The following is a 27,770-nucleotide window of genomic DNA, read 5'->3' as shown; positions in this document are numbered from 1 at the left end:
TCATGTAGCTGGTTTCTTCTTCATCGTAGATACTATCCAATTCATGGCTGACGTACTTTGTTCCATCTAAGAAATTTAAAAAATAAAATCCAAATTAGTCAACGACAGAAGATTACAATAGGTACTACAATGTACTAGGAGAAGATAAATTGCATGCATAAAAAGATTATGTTGAGGTCATATAATGTTCTTCTTTCTTTCAGATTTGGACTGTTTGAATACGTCAAACTTACAAGAATTAAAAGTATTTAAGAGTACTAGTATAATTGAGTAACATAACGACTAATATGATATTTCTAACGTTCGAACTCAGTGGTGCTATTGTGATTTTAGAATATTTTTTCATTATATAGGCACACGTCATACTTTGTGTTCAGGCTCAAATTGATTCCAGCTCAAATTTGGTATAATTTTTTTTATTGTTCCACTCACTTGATCTTCCAGCTTTTTCAGACGCAATGACAGGCTGTTTTGCTGCTTATTTAGTTCTTGGAATAACTGCAGAATCAATTCAGATCTGAAAACGGAAAAGGCATTTTTTTTTTATTATTAATTTTAACCTGGGTGAATCATTCAATATCAGACTCTGTTTTTCCATTATGCACAGGTAGGGTGTACATCAAGCCAGGCATTATCCTGATCGGAACTGGCTACAAGGTCTTTGTCATCTCCTCCACAATTCAAATATAGTAATAAAGAGAGCGGATAATACCTTTTGGATATTTGCCCCCATCGAGAATTGAACGGGAAACTCTTGCACAAGCATCAAATACCTTAACCGCTGGTTTATACGGAATACATCGCATATTTTTGGTGACTATGTGTTAAGATCCATGTTGTTGCACCGTCGCTGGTATAGATTTGATGAGAGGTACTTCCCTTTTACGAAAAGGTCGCGAAGAGTTTTGTTCACGTCTTCACGTCAACCTAACTAATCGACAGGATTTACAAGGCACCTAATTGCCAAGGAGAAAGGAAAGAAGGGAAAAGGGAAAGAGAGAAAGACTGCCTTTGAGTAAAAATGAGACTTGAGCGGCGATCTTTTGAGAAAGCATATGTACTACCCGGATGTACTATAGACATTTCTTGTTGAACAAGTCCTGTCTCCAGCCCGCCTGTGAATGGGATAGGGATGAAAAGATAACTACCAGCAACAAAGTAGCGGACGGAATAAGAGGATTATTGAACACAGAGAAGGGGGAAAAGTTAACTGGGAGTAGAGATAACGCAATTTACTGAACACATATCGAGGGTTGAGAACCAGAAAGCCTTAACTCACTGTTTGGCCATTTTGGGATTTTAATAAAACAAAATAAATCACCAACACCTACAGTTTCTTAAAACCATAAAGCTTTTAACCCAACCAAACTTCATATTGCAGATATAACACAATTATACTCATCTCAATAGAGCAAAATTGCAGGAAGCCAGAAAGCCTCAACTCTGAGTTTTAACCTAAAAGGCGTTCTGGCCGAAACTCAATTTGGTTCAAACACTGAGATAAGGCTTTCTGGCCTGCATATTTATATTACTATTCTACTCCAACGAGATGACAAAGTTTAACCTTCATGCCACTTGAGGTTAACACTTATGCGGAAGTACTATTTAACTGAATGGTCATTGGCTTAATGTCTGCTTATTATAAAGAGATTATAATAACACATTCCATCCATCATTGAAAGAAGCCTTAACTCAGAGATTATAGATTTCATGTAACGCCAGAAGACGTTACTCAGTACTTAAGTTAAAGGAATACTAAAAAATATCTTAAATTCTACTATTCTTAATCATAAATGGCATTTACTATTAGGATACTTCCCGTTATAAGACCAAATTTGAGTCAAATCAGACATTGTCAGTTGTAAATAGATTTATTTTGCAAAAATATTTAAACTTATTTTTTTCCAAAATGACATTTCTTGATTTCTTGCTTTCTGGCTCTCAACCTTCGATATTCTTACCTGTCATGAGACATCTGTGAATTGCTGGCATTCTCGTTCAGATCAGGATCATCTACTTGCTGTTTTAATTTTAACTTTGAGATAATCTTGTAAGCTTGCACGGACTCCCAGTGGACCAACTGCATCACGTCTCCTGGTTCCAGGTGTTTTGCTGAAAGTGTTATTGTGATGAAATTCAGGTATTATTAGTAGTTCTTTTTGCAATTTTGATTAAAATATTCGTTAAAAATGTCGAACACAAAAACAATTCCGTGACTACACATTTCATTGATTCAACCAAATGTCATCGTTGGTTGACTCTGAAGGTGGAACACTACTGCCGGATGGTGACACGTGTTCTCAATTACTTTTCTCTGGTATTTTTTCGTTTGGTTCGATTATCACTTTTTTCGAATGTGTTGCTGTTACATTTCCAGACGAAGTTTGTCCAAACACTTTTTACAATGTTTTTAACCTCTTGTCATAGATTACTATAGCTACGCCATTGTGACGATGACCGTATTTGCCGGAAGCCTTAACCCTAACCCAAACCCTAAACCTAACCCTAACCCTAACATTAACCTTAACCCAAACCCGTTCCGGCAAATACGGTCACCTCTCTACTGCAACGTTCAATTAGATTTCCCATCTCTTACACGAAATACTTACTGAGTGTTTTCTTATGCCAGTTATAGCAGCATCCACATTTATGTACAAGAAAGCGAACAGAGAAGACGATGTGTGAGAGAATGACTAGTGGTGGTACTAGGGGTGGGCGGTTGTAGTATTCCTTGGCCAAGGCGTATTGTTGATATTTCCAATACATGTCAGTACGTTCTTGCACGGCAGACAGTGTGAAGCTAAGAAAGAATTACAGTAAGCCAAAGAATTAAGGTACCAGTTGTGTTCACACCTCTATATCCTAAATAAAGACAAGTAATACCAGCCAATACCTGTTATCTTTAGCTAGCTCTGATTTAAGACCTCATTTGTTGAAATTGGTTGAGAATTGAAGAAACGGTGATCCTAAAACCTGATGAAGAAACGAAATCAAAAGTTGCACTTTTGTGTTCTAATCAATGAAAGCACGACGCTAGTTTTAACGTGCTAATCAATGGAAGCGCGGCGCTAGTTCTCTTGTTCGCGAACTCTTTGTGTACAAATCAACATGGCATGCGATGGAGCAAACTGCAACTTTTAAATTGGCGTCTTCCTTGGGTTTTTGGATCGTCGTGTTTTTATTTCTAGAACAATTTCAACAAATGAGGTCTTAAATTTGAGCTAAAAGATGCAGCTATTGGCTGCTGGTTCCAATTATGACATATCAGTCTTTGTTTAGGATATACAGGAGGTAAACATAACTGGTACCTTAATTTTTTTGGTTTACTGTATAACCACAGATTATAAAGGGTAGGACGTAATTGTAGGCTTATTGGGATATTCCAGTTGAAATCCATACACCCCATTATGGAAGACATGACCTTATTATTCCACACAGCATTTTACAGCACCTGTGTCGGAGATTAAGGTTATGTCTTCTATGAGGGGTCTAGTATGGATCTCAAGTGGAGTAACCCATTATCAGAATTGTAAATCGGAGTTTCACAATAGCGTTCCACAAAATGTCAACGATTAAACCTCATTACAAGTTTAATCGATAAGTCAAACAAGACATCCTGATTATGTAAGTGCAGGATGAGCACCGTAATCTACAGCATTATATCATATGGTCGCATATTAACCAATACCAGATGCCTATAATCCCGGGGGGCACTTCAATTTGAAATGGATATAGGTGTAGGGCTGGCACTTTCGCACTAAGGGGCATTCGGTGAGAGTAAAATATAAACAATATGGGGTCATTGGGTGAGAGCATGATTTTTGGCATTAGGTGAGACCAAATGTAAAAAATATGGGGTCATTGGGTGAGAACATGACCTTTTTTTAAAAGGAATCTTTGGGTGAGAACCGAAACAGCGCCACAGAACTTCGAAAGTTGAATTTCTAGTTCAAAATTTCTTAGTTTTTTTTTTTCAAAATAAGTAACAAAATCAGTGATAAATGAAAGTTGCTGTTCAAATTGTACTTGTAAGGGTCTTTGGGTGACAGATCAATTGGGAAAATAGGGGGTCTTCGGGTGACAGAGCATGTGTTCGTAAAAAAATATGGGGTCTTTGGGCGACAGCGATGCTGAAAAAGGGGGCTTAATAGCCCTACATACGCGTCACCTCCAAAGTTGGCGTGCCCCCGGGCCTATAATAAACCGTCACATGTATAACTCATGTCTATTCGTTGAGCAAGAGAAGAGACCATGTTAAAGACAATGTCGCCCCCTGTTGTCTTTATGATACAAATAGACGGTTTGTAGTTTCGTCATTTGTGAGGTAATGTTATGGTTCTAAAAAGTAAAATCAGCTTTACCTGAACATCGCAATAAGCAGATTAAGCAGAAGTACATTGCTGAATATCATGTAAATAGCTAGTAGAAACACTCCAATACCAGAATATTCCGGGCAGATAGGCAGTGCCTCATTAATCAGGGTCTGATTTGTTGTACACGTCCCGTCACCTGGTGTTCCTAAAATGAAGAAAATAGGGGGGTGTTAAAATGTTATTGTTTGCAATTCCCGAAATCCTTCGCTAAAACAACTTCATAATCATGAAAATGTGTGCATGTGTGCATGTTCAAATCCACTGTATTCTCGATGTGTCACGCAACGCTTGCGGAACACCACTTTACGGCAATTATTATAGGAATGAAACAGAATATTATCCTGATTTCCCAAATGAGACAAATGTTGACTGTGGGTAACAGGTGTCATGTTGGAATCATTTTAGTCATATTATGGTTAAATAAGTAATTACCGTCTAAAACGTTATAAAAATTGGACTGATTTGTTTAAGGATGGATCTGCAGCCTAATGACATTCACAGTAGCGTCGATAAGTGGACGGCGCAGTATCACGTTCATTTATAGAGGATTTCGCCATATAGCCTACCGAAATGATTAATTACGCGACGATGTCGATAGTGATTGAAATTAATGTTAGATTTTAAATGTTTCACCCTTGCAATGCAGCATTATTTACATGTATATAAATAATGTTATTTACTCTAAAGAGAAATTTGGGGGATATTATCCCACAATTCTAAACATGGTATACTGGTTATTCTGTCTTCCCGGGGTACAGCATACCATTTTAACAATGTTATATAATTTCACATCATGATATTCTTACGTGATTCTTAATAAGAGGCAATAACGGGTGATACGATGTGCAAAATAGTACATGTACAAGATGAACGCTACTATTGAAGGAATGCTAGCTGATTTTTTTCAATAATTGGAAGTCAAAATCAATACATTTTGGCCCCAATTGGCTGATTTTACATGATTCTAGCAAACTGTTAAAAAAGAACATTTCCCAAAACGCAATGTCGTCGCCTAAAACGGATAATTCATATATAGTTATTGCTTATAATGTGTAATTATAAATTGGAAATTTGATGGAAATTACCTCTGATTTCGTCTAAAAAGAGCTGTCCGTATATTTGAAAGTATGGTCGGTAGAGAACGCCATAAATCAATCCTTGTATATCAGTGATTGTTGGATACAGTATGGCTTGCAGTGTGATGCCATAGGCAATGAGGAATACGAACAAAATACACACGAAAAATGATACATCCAAGAACTGAAAGCAAAAATCACATGTACGTTATTATTTTACTTTTTGAACTGATGAAACTATACAGTCATCCCCCTGTATCGTACAAACTGTTTACTTCTTAACATATTCAACTTCCTGAAAATGAATGTCGGTTGCTTAAAGAGATATACAGTCGTTTAAGACCAACTTATGATATTTTGATAGAATATGTAAATATATATTTTATTGAGCTGAAGAATATTATTATAATTCTTCATGAATTGTGTTATTATGAATTATTATGTTAAGAGGAATAATTTAAGACCATTTATGTCAAATTCAACCAATGTGACCTTTGACCCTTTTCTTTAGGAATAAGTTGAGAATACTCTTTACACTGTATAAATGGTCGAATTAAACCTACCATCTTTCCGATCATAATCAGTTTTGGTCCCAGATGTTGGTAAATCGTGAACGAATTGAGTAGACGCATATAAAATATAAAAAGATCAAATGCGAGTACTACTCTGGCTGCGTTGAGTAAGCCTGCATTAAATCTCATCGCTGTTCCAATACCAAAGAGCAGCAGAGTAGCGAAATCCAGTTGGTTCCAATAGTCGGTGAACCATTCCTTGAACCTAAGGCGCCATTTCTGAGCATCGCCGTGAGCAATCTGGAAATATAATTCGCGATAAAACGGTAGATTGTAAATATGTAATTTTTTAGCTTTTGGTGAAATATTTCAGAGACAAAAAAAACAAAAACAAAACACAACACAAAAACCCCTACAACAACAACAACAAAAACAACCAGGAAATCCTATCGAAAAAAATCCAAAATAGGAACCGCGTAACGACTGGCCAAAATGCTCCAAAACAGGTACAGAATAATGAGGAAGTGTATATTTTAAATTGTCTCTGCAAAACTAACCGCCAAGCGGCTTCATTTGATTAGGGAGGTTTTGTGGCCAGATACAATTTTGTGGTCTCTTAATTTCATGAGTTTCCATCATTTCCAGTGATTAATCTGAAGTTTCTATGATTTGTTTGATGAAATCCAGTTTTAGGTAATTTTTGAAGTTTTAGAGGTCAGTGTGACTTACATCTGGGAATTTTTTTGTATAAATGAAAAGAGGAACTCCATATGTTATCAATATCATACACATTTGACGTTTTATAGCAAAAATCCATTGGGGAGTTTCAACCCCCTTCGTTAAACTAATAATACTTCAGTTAAACGAGGTTAAACAGTACAATTCTGATGCCTGTAAAATTCATAAAGAACATGGTAATAAATTGTGTAAATGAAGGCATGGCAAAATAAATACAAAATAATCCAAACCTGGCATTTAGTATTAAAAATAACAACGTAACTAAATATGCTGACCTGTCTAAATTCTTCGGCAAGAAACGTAGCTACCCATACCATAAGTAAATACTCGTACCATGGTGGCTCGGTTGATTTGAAGTTATTTGACAGCATGATGTAGGAAAAGAGGCCCAGAAACAAAAGATGTGAGACCTTATTCAAATAAAAATAAAAATGCATATTTCAGTTAATAACACGATAATCATTGATAGTTAAAGGGATTGTCATTGATCAGCTACCTTCGACTATATTTATGAATACGTATAATTTATAAATACGCATGTGACCTATTGGCACGACATACCAAGACCAGCAAGCGTGGTCATATCCTCATGCCATTGACATGGATAGGAACTCTTTAGATAAATATCATCAAATTTAAGTATTAATTGAATAGCAAAATTATTACACTTGGGGGATTACAAATTTGTAATATGATATCAAAAACAACATTTTGAAAGTATTTGCCGACGGAAAAAAATATTTATCGACGGAAACGTTTACAATAATATCACAAAGTTAAACAAAATAGACAATGTTGCTGCACAGTCTGGTGTTGTTTACCTCCTTTGCATTCAAATGTACAGGAAGACCCCCTGTGTCGAAGGCCACTTCCAGACTTCTACAATATGTTATGGCAGCGCAGATGTGATCACGTGCGTATTTATAAATACGTACTTATAAAGATAAACGAAGCATACTGTTGATTTGCCAAACCAGAACACCCTAAACTTATTCAAAACTCAAAGTGGTGAATTTTTGGAACGAGTATGTGTACTACTGAATCGGCAAACGTGACAGCAATCTTATAGAGACGAAATTGGGGTGGGCATCAAAGTTAGGAGAATAAAAGTACATGATACATTACATATGTTGCGATTCCCAAACGCCGTCACCTATGCTCGTAACGAAAATGCAACACTTTGAGTTTTGATTAATTTTAGGGTGTTCTAGATCGGCAAATCGCAACCTCTCTAATGACGCCGGGTTGTGGCGCACCACAATGAGGATGTTTATGACGATGATGATGATAAACAAAAAATGCGGATGATGATGTTGATAATGACTTACTACGTTGTGTCTGAAGATTATCATTGGTGAGTTATAGAAGTACATCATCATTTGCCACAGTGCCAACTCATTGCGCCTGGATTCACCTGTGTCAGACTGAAGCGGTATTCTGAAGAGAACACAAACAATTGACCAAAAGCCTTCATTGTGTTTGCATTAGTTTTGACAAGCACGCTTCATTGAAACTATAATTAATTGGTATTCTGGTTTTTGGATAATACCACAATAATAGGATGACAAAACAAAGTTGTCATTGTTATAAATTTGAATTGCCACAGTGTCAACTCATTGCGCATGGATTCACCTATGTCAGACTTAAGTGGTATTCTGAAGAAAAAACAAAAACAATTGACCAAAAAGGCTTTATAAAAAAAGAACGACATGTGTTTGTATTAGTTTTCACAAGCACAATTCATTGAAACTCTTTTGAACATTAGCACATACATAGTTATTGTGATTCTGGTTTTTGAACGATACCATAACATCATTGTAAATTCGAATTCCCACCCATACCTGCACACCCACCACAAAAGATTCAGCTATCCATGCTACCCCAGTTACCCCCCCATCCATGTCACCACTATCCTGCAGGGCACCCCCATATGTTAGATCCATATGTACATCCGCAAACGATACAGTATAAATATCAGCATGGTTTGGGTACCTAATACAAACGGGTCACTTACACAGATGTAGTTCGCGGTCGTCGTTCGTCCCAATTTTCATCCTGACGTGTTCCCTTTGCTTTCATTTCCATCTGATCTTCTATATAACCCGCATTGCTGTGCCTCTGTAAGTAAAAGCAGTTCTTTGATGAGATACAAGTACAAGTACCAAAATAAAGCGTCACCCATATCACCCATATCACCACACAATCCCACCCCACCCACACACCCCCATCTCATACACTGCAATTTACAAACTATTATGCGCTGATATTCAAATGTGTGTTTTCTTCAGTCACCAAGCAAAGTCATCCTGATCATATCCTTAATCATCTTCCTTCTCCATCACCTCATTCGTATCATCATCATCATCATCATCATCATCATCATCATCATCATCATCATCATCATCATCATCATCATCACCATCATCATCATCATCATCATCATCATCCACAACAATTATGATTAGGTTCCTTACCTTTGCAGTGGATATAACATGTTGATGTGGCTGTATAATGCGACCTTTGTCTGGGCGGAAAGACACGAGCATTGGTATCAGAGGAGGAACTAATGTGCAAATCCACAACACCTACAATAGAAAAAATGAAAATAGAATCATTGCCAGAAATTCATTACCTTGTCAATATACGCGATGCCCGAGATCCAATCAAACTTACTTATTTGCCAAATTAACGCGAACGCGATGCGCGGTTACTAATACAGTTGACCTATGAGAAACATTAGTCACCTCCTTGTGCTTATTCTACGGGAGCGAACAATTTACGCGCACCCAACTACCATATTGTACATTGCATGGTTAAGTGCTGTCGCTATTCGATTTTTAAAGGGAAAATGAAAGGTGAAGTTAAAATTGTATTTTGTTTCTTTAGAAAGATATGATAATATTATACAAATGGATTCAAATAAATTGAATCGGAATATTCTGCGCCCTTTAGGATATTTCTCGGTTCCAAAAGCAAAATATTTAGATTTCTCATAGAAGTTTCTATCCAACTATCATAACAAGACACCTGGTCATTTTGTCAAAGAAATTCTTGCTATCTCAATATAACAGAGCCAATACAACTTTTTAGTTTTATTTTAAAATATTCACTTCTTATAACGACACATTAGAACTAACGGGCTTTATGATATTATGAGTTTTCGTATACCATCTTAGGGTCTTTTTAATTTGACCCCTGTTTGTGTCACACACAACACTGATGAAAAAAATATTGAACAGTGTACTGATAGATAAAAACTATTGTTTACTATAGGCAGTGTGTAAAATTCAGCCAAAACGCAACTAGTCCGCAGGACGGGCTGCTCCTAAAAATAACCTATCCGGCTGAAAGTGACCCATCAATATATTTTATGTGTAACTTGGGTTTTGATCTATTGGTGTTTGCGTGCTGTCTTAGCGTTTAGAATATTTATTGGACACAATTTCCAAGGTGGGCAAAATTGGAAAGTCGTCAAGCTAACCTGCTTCCAAAACAACGTTATTGGGACGTGTGCGAGCGAAATCTAAATAGTCCAAACGGAATATAAACATCACAAATTCGGTCAATTTTGTCATGGTACTTCGGCGATCGGTACGTCGGTTTGGAAACTAGCACGTCCGAAGAAGTCTCGTCTCGAACTGGCTCTATTTTACAGATTGATACCATCTACAGTAGAAAAGTTACTAATAAGCATTTTGTCCTTCATATTAAAAACGCAGTAAATAAAATATGTATTTTGATTTTACAGGGTGGATTTACCAAAGATGAGTTTCCTTCACTCGACAGTTCTCCATACCAAATTTCCTTGACCAAATCTTGCACTCCAACATGGTTCAAGAAATGCAGATTTTGACCAGCTAAGCTTATACAGGTTACATGGCCCCAGTGAGGTAGATCTCTGAGTAGCAATACAGAAGACCATTGTTCATCGTCCTTGTTACATTCGTTCAGAACGGCTATGGCAAGTTTGCTGTACTTTCTGCACAATCATAAAGAGTAAAAATTTTTGGAATTAAATCAAATACTGGAACTTACTTTATGCAACTTTGCGACGTTGTGTCTGGAACCATCATAGTTCATCAGGCAACTGACCCGCTGGTCTGGTCACGTGATAGACGGCTAAGTATCGTCCCGATGGCCCGGTCCCATGCATGAGATAAGTTAAAGCGGAGTCCCCCTTTCATGTTTAGAAATGGTTGCTCAATGCGCTCCCAAATGGCTTCTTTACACAGCCGTGACGTTAGTCACGGCTGTGTCTTTTTTCTTACAGGTTCTTCTTTCTTTCTTTCTTCTTCTTCTGTCAACCATTACATTTGCTCTAGCACTCACATGCTTACATCGATTTTGACCTAACTTGGTCACAATGATCATTGACCATGCCCCTACATGTCACATGAAACTCGTGGGGTCAAAGGTCACGCAGAAGTCACAGGGGTCAAAAACGTGATTTCAACTAAAATGCATCTTCTCCTACAACTTACGTAGGACAGCGACCCCACTTGCACACATGCATTGTTATTACCCAGTGTCTATGTGGTGTACACAAATTTGGGGTCAAAGGTCATTAAGGGTCACTTCCGGTATAAAACGAAATATCTTAAAAAATTTGTATAAGCTAAGTAAAACATAGCACAGTAACGGTATGTTCACATATGATCTGCAGTCACCCAATGTATATGTGGTATTTTTTTTTCTTGGGGTCAAAGCTCATTAAGGGGTCACTTCCGGTATAAAAAGAAATACCTTTAAAATGCATCTTCTTCCACAAATTATGTGCGACAGAGACGCCACTTGCACACATGTATTGATATTACCCAGTGTCTATGGGGTGTACACAAATTTGGGGTCAAAGGTCATTAAGGGGTCACTTCCGGTAAAAAACGAAATATTTTTAAAAATTTGTATAAGCTAAGTAAAACATGAGACAGTAACGGTATGTTCACACGTGATCTGCAGTCACCCAATGTATATGTGGTATTTTTTTTATTTGGGGTCAAATCTCATTAAGGGGTCACTTCCGGTATAAAACGAAATACCTTCAAAAATTTTTATTAGATAAGTAAAACATGGGACAGTAACGGTATATTCACACATGATCTGCAGTCACCCAATGTATATGTGGTATTTTTTTATTTGGGGTCAAATCTCATTAAGGGGTCACTTCCGGTATAAAACGAAATACCTTTAAAATGCATCTTCTTCCACAGATTCTGTAGGACAGTGACGCCACTTGCACACATGCATTGTTATTATCCAGTGTCTATGGGGTGTACACAGATTTGGGGTCAAAGGTCATTAAGGGGTCACTTCCGGTATAAAACGAAAATCTTTAAAATGCTTCTTCTTCCACTAATTACGTAGGACAGTGACGCCACTTGCACACATGCATTGTTATAACACAGTGTCTATATGGTGTACACATATTTGGGGTTAAAGGTCAGTAAGGGGTTACTTCCGGTATAAAACGATATACCTTCCAAAATATCCCTTCTGCCACAAAAAGCATAGCAAAGTGATGCCACGTGGACACGTGCATTGACATTAACCAATGTCTATGGGGTTTTCATACATTTTGGGGTCAAAGGTGATTAAGGGGTGCTTAAAGAATGCTGCCATCAAATCGCATATCCTTTATGTTATATCTTTAATGTATCTCTAGCAGAGGGTAAACTCCCCAGCCAGTGGCTTGATGCTAACGTTGTCCCTGTGTTTAAGAAATCTGACAAACAGCAAGCCAGTAACTATAGACCTGTCTCATTACTATGTATTTGTGGTAAGGTTATGGAGCGTGCCATTTTTGATATTATTTTTCCTGTAGTCAAAGACCAGATTTACCATCTCCAACATGGGTTTATTAAGGGCCGCTCCACAGCTACTCAGCTTATTGAGGTATTCCATGACATTAACTCTGTTCTTGACAACTCTGGGCAAGTCGATATGGTGTATTTGGATTTTTCCAAAGCTTTTGATAGCGTTTCTCATGACCTCCTTGTTCACAAACTCAGTTCTTTTGGTTTCCATTCCGATCTTATTTGTTGGTTTAGAGCTTACCTGACAGGCAGACGTCAACGAGTTGTTGTGGATGGTACTTACTCTGACTGGCTGCCTGTGGTTTCCGGTGTCCCGCAGGGATCCATCTTGGGTCCCCTCCTCTTTGTGTTATATATCAATGACTTGCCCAGTGTTGCCAAGAATACCAAAGTTGCCCTTTTTGCTGATGATGCTAAATGTTTTTTGAATATTGACAGTTTAAATGATTGCCAATTGCTCCAGAATGATCTCAATGCACTTGTTGATTGGAGCAGCACCTGGGAGTTAAATTTTCATCCCTCCAAGTGTCAAGTTATTTCGGTCACCAGAAAACGAAAACCATTTCATTTTGACTATTTCATGAACAACATTAAACTTAGTTCTGTTAAATCCATTAAAGATCTTGGTATTGAAATATCTTCAAAACTAGACTGGAATACTCATATCAACAATGTAGTCAAAAAGTGCAATAGAAAATTGGGTCTGATTAAGCGCACTGTAGGTTTTAACGCACCCGTGAAAGTCACCAAAGCCCTGTATCTAGCCCTGATCAGGAGTGATCTTGAGTTTGGTAGCTGCCTCTGGAGTGGTACCTCCAGACACAATGTTGAGTGCCTGGAAGGTGTCCAGAGGCGAGCTACCAAATTCATTATGCACTATCCTGATCTGGACTATCGGGAGCGCTTGTGCCAATTGAACTTGCTCCCTCTTACAATGCGTAGGGAACAGCTTGACCTTTCATTGTTTTTTAAGTGTATTACAGGTGTGTATGACCTGGACATTGACAAATATGTCAAATTTTGCAACTCTGGGTCTGGACAAGGGCATCCCACCACTAGATCATCTACTGCTCCTCTTCTTCTTAAGGTTCCTTTTTGTAGGACTGAGGCATTCAAGTCATCTTTTTCAACCGCATTGTATCTTTGTGGAATCGGCTTCCTCCTAGTACTAGGTCTTCTTTATCTTTTTCTATTTTTAAAACTAATGCGGTTCTTTTTTAAACTCAAAATTTGATTCAAATTTCGAAGCCAACAGTACGTGCACGTGGTTTTCTTCATGTAGCTGCACTATGTGCAGGTCTACTTAAAGGGGGAGGGACTGGGCATGGGCGGCTTATTTTTGGTCTTGAGGTGGGCTGGTCTTAGAGGTGATACGCACCTGTTCGTCCCATTCTCTGCACTGGTATTAATTCGTATTTTAAACATGTATATTATTGTAATCTTTTCAGAATGTATTTTGCTATTTTATATTTAACTGTTATTATGATATTGTGCAATCTCCAGTGTATAGAGTCTAATAAATAAAAAATAAAATAAAATAAATAGGGGTCACAACACGGCTGTGTTCGTGGTCTTAGACCACAGCTAAGTCTAGTTTATTCTTTTGTCACGTGACCAGCCCAGCGGATCAGTTGCCTGATGAAGTCTGTTGGTTCCGGACGCAACGTCGCAAAGTTGCACAAAGTAAGTTTCAGTATTTGATTTAATTCCAAAATGTGTTTGAAACTACTGGATGACTAAGAACATTCACTCATTAATCATAAAGAGTATTACAAATAAATAAATAATATTGTATACTATATGAAAGAACAGACTCTTGATATTGTTGGACCTATTGACTTGTCTAGTAGAGTAAATCCTTCAACTTTAGGTCAATTTTCAAAATGTCGGGCAAAAGTGTTTCAGATTGCGAAAAAACTTTAAAATAAGAAGGCATTAGCGCATCTCCAGTGTATCCTTTTGGCTGCAAATTGGTATCATTTACATTTAAACTGTTCACTTTGATAAAGATACGGTGACCGATTTCATACCAAAGTGTCACAAATAAAGTTTTTAGAAACAATATTTTACATATTCTATTTCACTTTCACTTTCAGTAAGATTCTGATAAAGGTATGAAATGCTTTTAATAAGATGTGAAGCTTTCTTTTGTAAAACACTAGAAATAAACATGATGTTAATTTGGTTGAATATTTGCAAAATAAGGAAAATATTCTTACTTGGAAAGTCCTTTTAGTTGCATCTTTAAGTCAGCGTCCCGCACACTTAGTCTGGCCGACATGTTTTTATAGATTTTGCTAGCAGTCAAGGCGGCTGCCATTGTTTCTTTTCCTTCCTCCCACAAGAAACGCGCCATTTCTTCAAATGTATTCAACACCGCATACAGAAACAGTTCTCTAACGGGGTTTTTGAACCGAGGACTTTTGACTTCTGTGAAAGGATTATTGTAAAGAAAATAATGATTAGCCATTTTTAGTTCAATATGTTTAGCGTTTATTTTTAGGGTAACAAAAGAACATGCTTTTCACAAACACAATGCACGTACCTATCCAATGTCACTGTACACATTACTTACTTTGAGATGTGTCTGATGTTTCTTGTACAATAACCACGATAACGTTATGTTACTCGTGTTTTCTGACATGAATCACGTATTTACCCATTGTGTTACCATATGCATTACGTAGATACGGATACCTATATTGAGACCGTGGTGTTTTTGTGCAAGAAGTCTCGCCTCTTCTTGTGCCTTGTCCATTGTTAGCTCACGCATTAGTGCTTTAAGACCGTGATGTGGTATTGTCACCATATGACACGTATACTTGTTTTTGAGACAAAATATGGCATTTCGTGTAAGATCGTTAGTGTTTCGCCTTGGCTGATAGTTTACTTCTTATTTGCCCATTTTCAGCCTGCACATTACTTAGACCGTGCTGATATATCAGCTTGAATAATCCTCTACCAATCACGGGTGTTTGATGCATATATAGAGACTATACTCGAATCATTATTAATTAAATGTGAATACTGATTGCACTATTTATCTTAAGTCTTATTTGCATGTTTACAAAGGGGGGGGGGGGGGAGCCACATGAATACTGTCATTAATGTAAATTTTCTAAAAAGTTTTTGTCATGAAATGAAAGGAATAATTAGTACTATTTCGCTAAATTAAATTGAAATATAGGTCAAACATGAAGCGCCCTCAGTTTTCACACAAGTATACAGTTTATAGAATAGCAATTACCATAAAGTAGCTATTTATAAGCACATTAGTTTAAAAGCTATTAGTATTGTCCAGCAATAGAATTAAAAATTATATGATGTTTTATTAGAAAAAATAATCACATCAAATAACCATGCACTTAAGTGGCAGTGCATCATTTAATTAATATATACTAACTTTCAGACATATCTGGTATTTCTTGTGACATATCTTTAGTGTTTCGTCTTTCCTTATGATGGCCTTCTAAGTCTTGATACGGTGCCTTATATCTGTCCATTGTGAGACTCTGGATCACTTTGCCAACATCTGCCAAGGAAAACCACCTGGGCTTGCCCTTAAAAAAGTAAATAAGATATTAATTTTATACTAATATTTATAAATAGGTTTCCTTTTATTGCATTTAATAATGCTATGTATAGATCTTTACTTTTCATTTAAATTTCTCTACAAATATTTCGAATATTTCAATTGTTACGCCTACGCCTGGTCTCTCCGCCTTTAAAAAACAAAACAAAAAACAACAACAAAAACAAAACAAAAATAAAACAACAACAGCATAGAAACAAACCACATATTGACTTCAAAAAATCTTATTAAACATTTCAAATACAGTATTAGGTTACGCTTGAAATCTACATACCTTTGGTTTCGGGCTTACTTTGGCCAACAGAGAGTACAAAACTGTTCCACGTTTAACCTGTATAACGAGATGATCACATGCATGTGTAACGCATTTATGAGATTAGACGGTGAATAAACGCGAACGCGGTATGTAAACACGCGATGTCATGTGACGCCACTGTAGCCAATCGACACACTCACTTGAATTTGAATCCCACCAAACCGTTAACGTACCACGTTTACGTTTGTTAACCTAGTGATGTCTATTATATTAGACATTTACCTACACGTATACATAAAATGATATATAGTTAGGGACGCACTATTAGATTGGGGGGGGGGGGGGCATGGGAGTTTGGGTAAGGCATAATTTTTTTTTTCGCCCCCTTCGGCGGCAATTGTTTTTTCAATTTTAATGTATACCTTTATACAGAGTTGGGTGGGGAAATTTTTTTTTTTTACTCATCAGTGAGGTAAAAAAAAACCCTCCCATGCCCCCCTGGAAATCAAATGGTGCGTCACTTACATACTGAATTGACCTTTAGGTTTGATGTTAGAGTATGTGAAGTAGAAGACTGGATAATGGAATACTTGTATTTTAATGATGGATATTAAAACGAGGACTTTACTAGGAATCCAGTTAGCTCAAACGGTACAAGGTGCTAGACAATAGGTGCGTGAGTGTTTGATGGTATGAATTGGAGCCCCGCAGGGTCTTTATTCTGTTCTCGTGGAAAAATTAAGTAATCTTGAAATTTCCCTGGACAAGGAACTTACTGCTACTATCCTGTTCTACCCATATTTGGGAGCGGATTAGGGTCTTCGTCTTTGTAGAGCTGCGTCCCTGAATTATAATGAAAGACAGAGATAAAAACACTAGTTCGCGTCTGACGTCAGGGCAAAGGCGCGCCGTGATTTGTTGCCGACCTGTGCAGTACGGCATTTTTTTTTTGCCTAGTTGGCATAATTTCAGATGCAAACTAGTCTTTTAATCTCTGTCTTTCATTTTATGCTAAATGGGTTATAAGGTGTGTCTTGGGCAACAGTGGTCAGTGAATTCCTCTATAGTGCTCTATAAATCATTGCGGGTTTACTTACTACATTTGAGCAGATTTTTATATAATATAGGCTTTCTTACCAAACCTTAAAAATCAGCAGATAGGCGAGGTCTGCTTGTTTCTGTAGACAAGGGGCAGTCTTCAGTGAACGGCTCTTTTCAGAGCCATCAGTAGGCAAGGGGCGGTCTACATGTCTCATTCTTAGGTACTTTGTCCTGAAGAAGTCAGAGCTACTCCTGACGAAAGCTTGACAGTTCTAAACTTGTCCGACGGCACACCCGCTAAAACCCCACTAATTGTTATGAATTCCTGTCGTAAAAGCCTATCCCACAAATAGGCTTTCTCACAATGCTCAATACCATCCGTTTTGAGACAGTTGCAGTTTACCTGATTATAGAGATATGTCAACTCTGCGTGGGTGAGGTAAGCTTTTAAATTCACGCCACTTTCCAGGTAAAGTTTGATAAAGTCTACACGATTGTGAACCAAGGCGTCACGGAGAAGGTCGTGGACTTCGTCTTCTTTCATCTAGCAAAATCAATGTATAATATTAAATCGATATTAATTTTCATATTTCACATAAAATTATTATTCTTTATTAATTTGATTTAAATTTTTTTTAATTTGAGGGGTGTGTAGAGAGGTTGCCATGCGCAAAACGCGGTTGGCGTATCCAGCTCATGCGCAATTGAGTCAAAAGTATACTCGATCTTCAGCAACCACGTTCTGCGCATCTCATATTGGGCCATGATAAACACCCAGGACTCCACATCTTTACTAACCCTTATAAGGATACAAAAGCGCACGTGCTTACCTCATCAAAATCCTTTGAACTTGCGTCCAACAAATCCGTTCTTGCTACATCTATTCTGTTCCATGCTTGCGCCAGTCGGAGAAAGTCCTGCTGCTTGCGATGATTACCTAACAAAAATGAATTATTTCATGTCTTATTTCATGAAATCAAGTTTAATGACAATAAACATCAAAGATCTTATTTAAAATCAGCGAAACTCGTATTTATGCAAATTTAAATCTTAAGTCGAGAATCTAGATGTTACAAATGATCTTGGAATGACATTTTATTCAGGTTACACATCATTTTATAATCGAAAGAGCAATAACAAAAAATGATAAATTTTATGAAATCTCATAATTCCCCTTCCTCCTACCTCTCATTAATGCATTGAGCACAGCCACATCCATAGGGACACCTGAAGTCTCTTCGTATACGTTAAGAAGGTGTGGTGCTTTCAGACAATCTTCAACCTGCTGCAACATGACCTGACTATCTTCTGTGACCTTCACGCAAATCTTACGTAGCATCTGAGCCACTTTAGCCTTCAACGTAGCATCCATTATTCTGTTAGTGTTGGGTGAGTAATCATGTAAAAGCAGACTGTTAAATAAGAAGCCCGAAATATCTACCAGAAGTTGAACACATGTCAATGATGGGTGACCACCCATTGTTATGTTTTAGGTAAAGGTATGTCATATTGCACAGAAAGGCTAATATACACAACACACAAGCATTCAAGCTAACCAAAGCACTAAAAGATCAAATACGGTATGTTGAAGAGAACCCAGCAAACACAAAACGTTTTCGACATCATTCGCAAATGGTTAAAAAAGGTTGTCAGAAAACGTTTAAATGTCGGGTTATATAAAGGGTATATTAAGAGTTTTCATAACCTTAAAAACATTTTTGATAATCTACTGCTCAGCAAACAAAATGTTTTACAGAAAACGTTTAAATGTCGGGTTATATAAAGGGTATAAAAACGTTATAATAACATTCCAAAAATATTCTAGAAAACTTGATACAAAACATTCTCAACAGAATGTTATTTTGGGGTTGAAAAATATTTTGCGAAAAATGTTTGCCCAAAATATTTTCAATAACGTTTTAAAAACGTTTTCATGACCTTTATATAACCTGACATTTAAATGTTATTAAAAGGTTTTGAAAAAACATTTTAAGAACATTTCTGTGTTTGCTGGGTTCAAATATTTTAACATAATGTTATTTAAGTATTGACACAATATTTGGCAAAATGTTTGCAAAAACGTTTTTACCTAAACCAAAAGCCAAAATATAACTTATTTAAAACGTTTTTAAACGTTTTTGTGTTTGCTGGGAAGGCCCGACAAAAGACCATAGACATTAGCGGTTAACTGGCTATGACATTTATGTGAGATATAGGCATATATAAAAGATAAATAGCACCGATCTTTTCACACACAATATTTAAACAGTTTCGCGTATATCGCAAACTGACGAATAGTAACTATATAAACTGTCCGCGTCCGCACTTCATTGTATTATATGGAGTGCAGAGGGCGATTTTTACAGTGCAAAACTTGTAGAGTCGCTATACCCACGCGGTACCTATATTTCATACAGGCAGCGTCATCAGTATTTACGACGTATATAATGATCATCTTTACCTGTGTTCGCCATTGTCCTGCGATTGTTTGATAGCCAAACTTAACACATCAGCAATCCGCCCAGAATCGGCTACGACAACTATCGGTGTTCCATGAGTAATAGCAGCATGGGCTTTGCGTAGGGTGCTTGGACCACCCTCCAGTATGACACATACAACAGGAACATCTAAGAAATTTAAAAAAAATTGTAGAATAAATCTTTATACTGATGGTTATTCCGCCGCTCTTTCAAAAGCATTTAATTTTAAACTATAATTATAAACATAAATGACGCGGACGAACTGGAAAAGCAAATACGACGTAAAAAATTCCCTTTTTAAATTAATCTTTAACAGGCTCGTCCATGCTTAATGTTAATGCGTTTATTATTTAAAATATATGTCGAATTTACTGCTCCAGTAAACTTCAATCGTTTACGAGCTCAGAGATTTACAGTACGCAATTACATGCAATTTGTGCCATGTACTATCATTCAGGGAAGCAGCTCTGTACGCTACTCGGTACCCTAACCAACTTTCGTCGAAAGCAACGGAAGTTCTCGCAAAGCGAGGCAATTAAGCAGTGCATCAACTATGCAGTGCATTCTATTTCATCGAGAAGCTCGCCCGATGTATTCAACTAGAAAACAAATAAGGGGTGGGAGTGCCTTTCTCTTTGAGATAAGCCCTGGAGATAAATTGACTGCAGCCATTATCATTCTCTGACCATACACCATTTAGAGGTTAATAACTGCGCATCGGTTATTTGGAGGGCATTGTGACACATCTAAACATTCTGCCTTTGGAACCGAGGAATATTCCGAGGTCCAAAGCAAAATGTTTAGATTTTTCACAATGCCCGACATATTACCGATGCAAAGTTATTAACCTCATTCATAACCGTCACTTTCATCTATACACTTTACAAATTAACACAGTAAACACACAATCTTCCTCAAAAATTAACAATTTTTACGTTTTGCCCCCGGGGTTTTGCCTTTCCAAAAATCGATCAGGCTAAAACAGGTCGACCAATAACAGAAGTTCGTATCACAATCTGTGAAAGATGGTATCGCGTAATCCAAATACGGCGGCCAGCGCTCTCGTAATTTGTTCGACGCGCAACACGGCGCGCGCAGAGGTTACTAATATTTACGCTGACGGCGCGGAGGTCCACTGTTGTTTATTAGTGACCGCGTTCAGCGTTTGCGTTTTGCCAAATAGATAAAAATGATTGGATCGCATGTATCGCGTATATTAATGAGGTTATGAATGGTATATTTTAACATAATAAATAATACTGGGTGAACAAGGAATAGTGCTACATTCCGAAAATAGGTGATGGGCACATTTTACGCTTTGAGTAGGCATCGTATCTCCTTCACCATAATACATACGTGTAGTAGATGATTCAGTTCCAACTTTGACATGGGTTGAAATCATTTCTTCTAGTTTCACACGTAAACTAAGTCCGGCTCCAAACTTTCCCTTCGTTCCGTCATCGACCAATATGAAATGAGTGTGGTTTGGATCTAGAAAGACGCCATTTTTGTCGTTGTGCTTTCTTGTGCTAAGGTGAGCTGGGTACTTGCCCTGATGGTTACAATATACATGTATATTTATGTTAATGATCTAATTTACATAATTTACAACCATGTCTGACAAGATCTACCAAATTTGACAAGACTAAATTCGGATTTGGCGTTAGGTCTATAGGAAGACAATCGGGTCTTATAATACAGAGTAAATATAAAAAATATGGTGGTTCTAATAGTCATTTAGTGTAGATTGCTCTAGCCTACTAACACAACTAAGGACTATGAGTCTTTCAAAAGAGTCTATCAAGTATACTGCTCATTTTCATTGACGCATGATTGATGGCTCTGAAAAGTGTTGTTTAAAATAGGTTGTCACTGGTTTACCACCTTTCTTACACATAACATTGATTTTTAGCTGATTTTCCAATGTGCACTCACCCTGTCATCTATCAGTTGCCGTTGTTGCTTTAAAGTGCCCCATGTGATAATCCCAATGGCAACAACATCTTCGTATCTCCTAACCATCTGGTAGTCCCTGACGGCTTCACCAACGTACTTCATCACACCACTGTGTGTGCCTGCACTGATAATCCAAGCACCTGAAATGTTTTTCAACAAGTTTTCTAAGGCCATTGGGCATTAGACTACCATCGAAAATTGTCTTAAACTGTGTCAAAATCGTCATATTGTTAATAATTAAAAATATTTATTAGGAGGTAAGAACATCTATATAAAGCACAAATAACATTCTAATAATTCAAATTTTACCAAGAAGACACAATAAGTCAAGCATGCCTAGAAAATATAGTTGCAAGGACAAAAGTTTCAGAACAAGAGCCTCTGAGATAAATAGCAAATAATTTCAATCATAAGTTGTTTTCAATAAGATAAAGTTTAACCTCCTCCAAATAAACAAGCAACCAAAACAAACAAAAAACAAAGACCCAACAATAACAGCGTAAAATCTGGCTAAAAAGTACAAATGATGACTATATTACGACTACGTTGACTTCTCATAAATATTTTTTTGGTATATCTCAAAAGCCTTTGCAAAGGAAACAAAAACATGCAGACATTATCACGCACATAGTCAATATGGACGTTCCACTGTTCGAGAATGCGCAGTGATGATGAACGCATTGATGATGGCGTTTATTTGCAAAGGGTTTGGAGAATCAACAAAATGGTTTATAGGTTTGATCAGCTCGTAATCGGCGGGAATTGTTAGGCCATTACCACTACGCCGAAAAGTAGACCCATGTTGAAAGTGATAATAGTTGACATGTTTAGTCTATATATTGCGTGCAATAAAGAAAGTAGATAAAGTTTTAGGCTTGAATCAATAATTCTTTATGCTTCTAGCGAGATGTCACAAGACAATTGTCGGAATAAAATATATTTATATTGATCCGCGATGTAATAAGGCCCGCCGATTACGAGCTGAACAAACTATACATAATATTAACGTTACCAGTGCTGACTGCTGCATCCAGAATACCTCTACAAAATACTTCCTTGAGGCGGCCACTTAGTTTGAAGTTCTTGTTCCCACCCATCACAGATAAAAGTAACTTTGGGGCCCCAAGCTTCCATTCTGTAGAAAGCAGAGTGAGAAGAAGTTTGGGATCTGTTTTGTAGTCACATCTGATGAACTGGAATGATAAACATGATATGTTTCTATTGCTTAAAATAATTGCTTGATTATTTTGGCTACTCATATGTGATGCAAAATAGTCGGAACTCGGAAATATTGATTTTGAGCCAAACAAAGGAAATATTTTCTTCTTTTTCATATTGTTTTGAAAACTCTTAGATTGCTCATATCTTTGGAACTGGTTGTTCAATTTCAATGGGGTTTTCTGCAAAATCCAGATTTATACATGCTTTTTACTATCCTATAAGAAACTGAAATTTAATATTTCCGAGTTCCGACTGATTTTCCTTGATCGCATCATTATACGTGGATATACTACAATAGTTGTATTTTCTATCGTTTATTATGTCAAGGGCCTTTTCAGATAATAACTTTGGGGAACATAACGTCAATTCCCTCGGTCGGACATCCGGGAACATTGTCCCCTTCGTCCCCTTTGCACAAGCTCGCGCATCAACCAGCTCGAGAAAGGGGAACTGCACATGCGCACACTGGTTTTACAAGGCTAATTCCCATTTGTGCCGTCAGCCCGACCAAGAGAATGGGCGCGAAAAACTTGATGTTATTCAAAAGGTTAAATGCAAAACCTCATAATTATGTAACAAGTGAGCTCCGGATACATCAACTTCACATGTGCAATTTTTTTGAGAACAAGACTAAAACAATATCTTTATGTTGTCAAAAAGTTATTGGTAAAATACTTTTGGCAAATACCTTTGTAAATATTTTGTCCACACTAAACTCTCTCCACGCGGGTGTCGACTGTCGACTGCAGACGACAAATGAAAAAAACAAATCTAAATTTCAAAAATTTCAGAGTTGTAATTTTTCATCACCATATTTGGAATCAGCATGACAAATACATTAAAATGAGTACAAACAAGCCTAGTATTGGATCAGCGGTTCTTTAGAAAATATCTCAAAACTTGGACTTTTTATGTTGAAGCCTATGGCTAGCACGCAGATCATTACACAACTTCATGTTAGAATGTTTTGTAGAAAGTTTTTAACCATGTGTTTGATTGTTATAAAATTGTTGTTATATTTTATACCCTCTAAATAACCCGACATTGAAACGTGTTTTTTTTGTTATGTTAAACGCTTTGTTTTTGCTGGGCAGACACGGGGGTAGACGTATCGTGACACTAGGTCATCTCATATGGCACATATTATTTGCCGTTGTTGGGCAGGAAACCCCTAACACTAGGATCCACAATATGCTCATCTATCAGGCGGACAATTCTTAAACCCCAATACATTTGTACATTCATTGAATGACCTTTGAAGATTTGGGTACAAAAACTCATACTCTTCAACTTGAGGTCAAATTTTGCACTATGATTGTTTAATTGAGGTTATTGGACTATGCCATTGGGATGAGGATCTTTTGGTCCATAGTGTAAGCAAATAACAAGTGATCAATAAAGTCGTTTTCCTATCTATCATAATATTGATATAAGGCGTTGTTTGTTTCGTGCAATTGGAGTTGACCTGGAATGATACTCATTAGGCCTATAGATAATATAAATTGGTATCATGAATAACATAACTAAGTCAATAATATTTTAAGTGAAAATCATGATCATGTGTGATCTAGTGTTGTCAATAAAAGTAGGAAAAGTCGTCGTACATGTGATATTAATGCCAAATGATCATATTAAACCTAATAGCATTCCCTTTTAATAAATTGTTTCTTTTTATTTGTATAATCTGATGATGCCAGAAAAATTAACATGTAAATAAATATTTAAAAAAACCCCAACATAAACAAATATCTAAATAATTAAATGAATAAATAAATAAATGAATAAATACATCAATAAATAAATAAATAAATAAATAAAAAAATAAATAAAAAAAAAAAAAATAAAATAAAATAAAATAAAATAAAATAAAATAAAATAAAATAAAATAAAATAAATAAATAAATAAATAAATAAATAAATAAATAAATAAATAAATAAATAAATAAATAAATAAATAAATAAATAAATAATTAATTAAATAAATGAATACAAATAAATTGTAGTCTAATGGGGTAAAGGTTGAATATTGAGTTCCATGTTGTTGCTCTGTTCCCATTTTTACTCCACATTGGGGCATTTTTACTATTTTTATATTTAGAGTGTAATTATTTTGTTTCACCAACGTAAAAATAGTCTTATACCGGGAATCATATTTTGAGCCAGATTTCAAAATAGTAGAATATTGATTGTATTTTACAAACGATTCCAAATGACTATATTACGACAAACACATTATACTTTAGGTAGATGGTACATACAACCAACCTTTCGTGGTTTCTGCGCAAAACCAGAGCCAGGACCAACAAATTCAATCTCTCCAAAAGCATTTGTTGCAAGCCGCCTCGTGTCCTTGTGTATTGTCCATGTCTCTTCTGTATCTCCATCTTCATCGATATGCCTTAGCTGCGCATGCCTTGATTTGACCTCACCACACTCACAGGTTTGAAATCTGTAGGCATTAAAATAAAAGAGTTGTTATATAATTCATTGCTAACTTACTTATTTGGGACAGGCAATATCGGCATTAACCCTTGTCTACCGAAGGGGTGGTTGTTACAACCCCCTGAAACGACTACAGCAACTTGTGGTGCCATCCGTTGCAAAATTTTTAACAAGAAAACAAATTGACCTATAGGGAAGAGGATGGGACGATGCAACCCTAGCATATATTTTGTTTCTTCTTATTGTTTTTCTTATGAAAACATTCTAATAATTATATAGGCGACCTATTGATTTCAATCTTGGTATTGATATGAATAGTGATTTCTGTACATATTTAGTCAAAACATTTGATAAAAATCTCATTTTTTTATGATATTGTTAGCCGAATATCGATTTTGGGCTATATTTGGTGTTCATATGTCTCAAGGGCACGTTCACATAAAGAAGTCATATAATACTGACATAATATGGAGACTGTTGGTACATTTTGGTATCTATCGATCCATGGTTAATTTGTTGATATCAAAAACAACGCTATAGAACGGTTCAACAACCTTGGCCCTTTCGTTACAAAAATGCATTCAAATCTGTTTAACCTGCTTTCTTTATAAGGCACATACCATTCCTCTTGTGTGTCGGCTTTATTTATCTGATGTGAGTGTAAATCTCCGACCCCCAATGCATAAGCCCACGTTTCAGGCGTTTGACTTATTCTGCATTTAAATAATTTTATACAACTTAATATGGCTGCTGATGATTGTGTATGTTCAAGAAAGTGATTTATTGTGTTCTTTAAAGGCTCTTTAAAGGCGTTGCACAGTATTTTTATGGGACCTGAGAGCACATCAGACACACCCAATTGCATTCTGAATACGTGGAATGTTCATCTGATATCAAATAATTTTGATTTTTTTGACATTTTTGCTGTGTTCAATGTGCTCTCAGGATCCACACAAAAAATACTGTGCAAAGGCCGTGACCTATAAGTTGCAAAATCACTAACTCTAAAACTAAATCCTAGTGATTATGTCATTAGCATCATTTAATATTGTGATATCTATTGTGCTTATAATCTAGAGAACGCTTACTCATGGTCATCTGCATTTGGTACAAATCTGATACATTCTCTTCTTTTGATGTTATTTTGGATCCATGACGTACTCTAAGAGACAAAACAAAAGACATGAATAATTTGGCACGGAATGTGGCACAGGGAGATACTCTGCAATGTATTTGTTTCTATCCGTCTGTGCCATATAAATGCAGTATTTTATTCATACAATAGATGATTATTCAAGCCACAGCGTCCCAGAATGTTATGGTGCCTTTGGCAACCATAAACACACCCTTTTAACAACCAAGGGTCAATTTAATTATAGATTAATAAATGCGTATCACTTGTTGGGAATGAAATTATACAAAATAATGCACACGTACTGAGATGTTGGTGCGTCTAATGCACGAGACCCGCATTTCTCGACACAAAATCAAGAACAATTCACGCTTTTTTAGCACTGTGCGTAGTACGCGGTGTGCGCGTGACCGTGCATTATTACGCAATCATTGCGTGGTTCGCATTTTGCTAACGTTTGTTCTGATTGGTTCTCGCTTTCTAAGGGTGTATGAACCAACAGTTGTGAGACGTCCTTTATCCTATTGCAGGTCCAATTCCATCGTAACTACATCGATTATAAATCCTACAGAAGAGTTGCGAGGACATGTTTTGACCTCCTTTGAGCCGAAAACATTTCCGTTCATGGATACTGAATACAAGGCAATAAGATTTGACTGTAAGTCTCAAATCTGGGGTTACTTTGATTTTTAAATATCGCAGCGTACATTTAAAAATGTACGCTGCGATATTGCATTAAATGAGGTGTAAAATACGCAAAAAATATTTCTGATTCCAATACGTTTTACACATTTGGCTCACGACAACCAATTTTGCGATAATGGTCATTAACTAAGGCAGTTGTTAATTTCGAGTTGTTTGATGTGTTTACTTCAATTACAGAAGGAGAATAATAGCCACAGAAACGATGCCAAACCTATTATCATAACAATAACAATAATAACGGCCACAACAACAATGACTACAATTGATTTGCTAAACTTGACGACACTCACATTAATTCTTGATTCCAGTTTTTGTTTGTACTTACCCTTCTATGTTCCAAAGCTGCAAGATCGAAATATTGTGATTTTCTCTCAGGGTACAAATACGTAAAGTGTAAACTTTGGTGTTTTCTGGGTAGCGAACCTGTCCCATCCAT

The 27,770-nt window shown here is 36.6% G+C and overlaps 1 protein-coding gene across 1 annotated transcript; it reads right to left on the bottom strand.

Annotated features, from left to right (window-relative positions):
* Positions 1 to 27,770, bottom strand: LOC140141152 (transient receptor potential cation channel subfamily M member-like 2). Its single transcript, XM_072162949.1, has 24 exons — positions 27,660 to 27,770; positions 26,586 to 26,659; positions 25,321 to 25,504; positions 22,847 to 23,027; positions 21,814 to 21,974; positions 21,235 to 21,430; positions 19,860 to 20,025; positions 18,584 to 18,774; positions 18,229 to 18,335; positions 17,802 to 17,942; positions 16,376 to 16,432; positions 15,913 to 16,069; positions 14,729 to 14,939; positions 10,459 to 10,678; positions 9,174 to 9,284; positions 8,714 to 8,817; positions 8,028 to 8,136; positions 6,013 to 6,261; positions 5,459 to 5,633; positions 4,362 to 4,518; positions 2,610 to 2,800; positions 1,962 to 2,112; positions 433 to 517; positions 1 to 66 (listed from the first exon to the last, which is right to left on the bottom strand). Exons 1-24 carry the CDS (start codon positions 27,768 to 27,770, stop codon positions 1 to 3), a joined length of 3,555 nt encoding a protein of 1,184 aa, XP_072019050.1.

Source organism: Amphiura filiformis, chromosome 2 (genome assembly GCF_039555335.1).
Source record: "Amphiura filiformis chromosome 2, Afil_fr2py, whole genome shotgun sequence".
In the NCBI taxonomy this organism is placed as follows: domain Eukaryota; kingdom Metazoa; phylum Echinodermata; class Ophiuroidea; order Amphilepidida; family Amphiuridae; genus Amphiura; species Amphiura filiformis.
The sequence above is the reverse complement of the archived record's forward strand: the minus strand, read 5'-3'. Positions and strand labels throughout refer to the sequence as shown.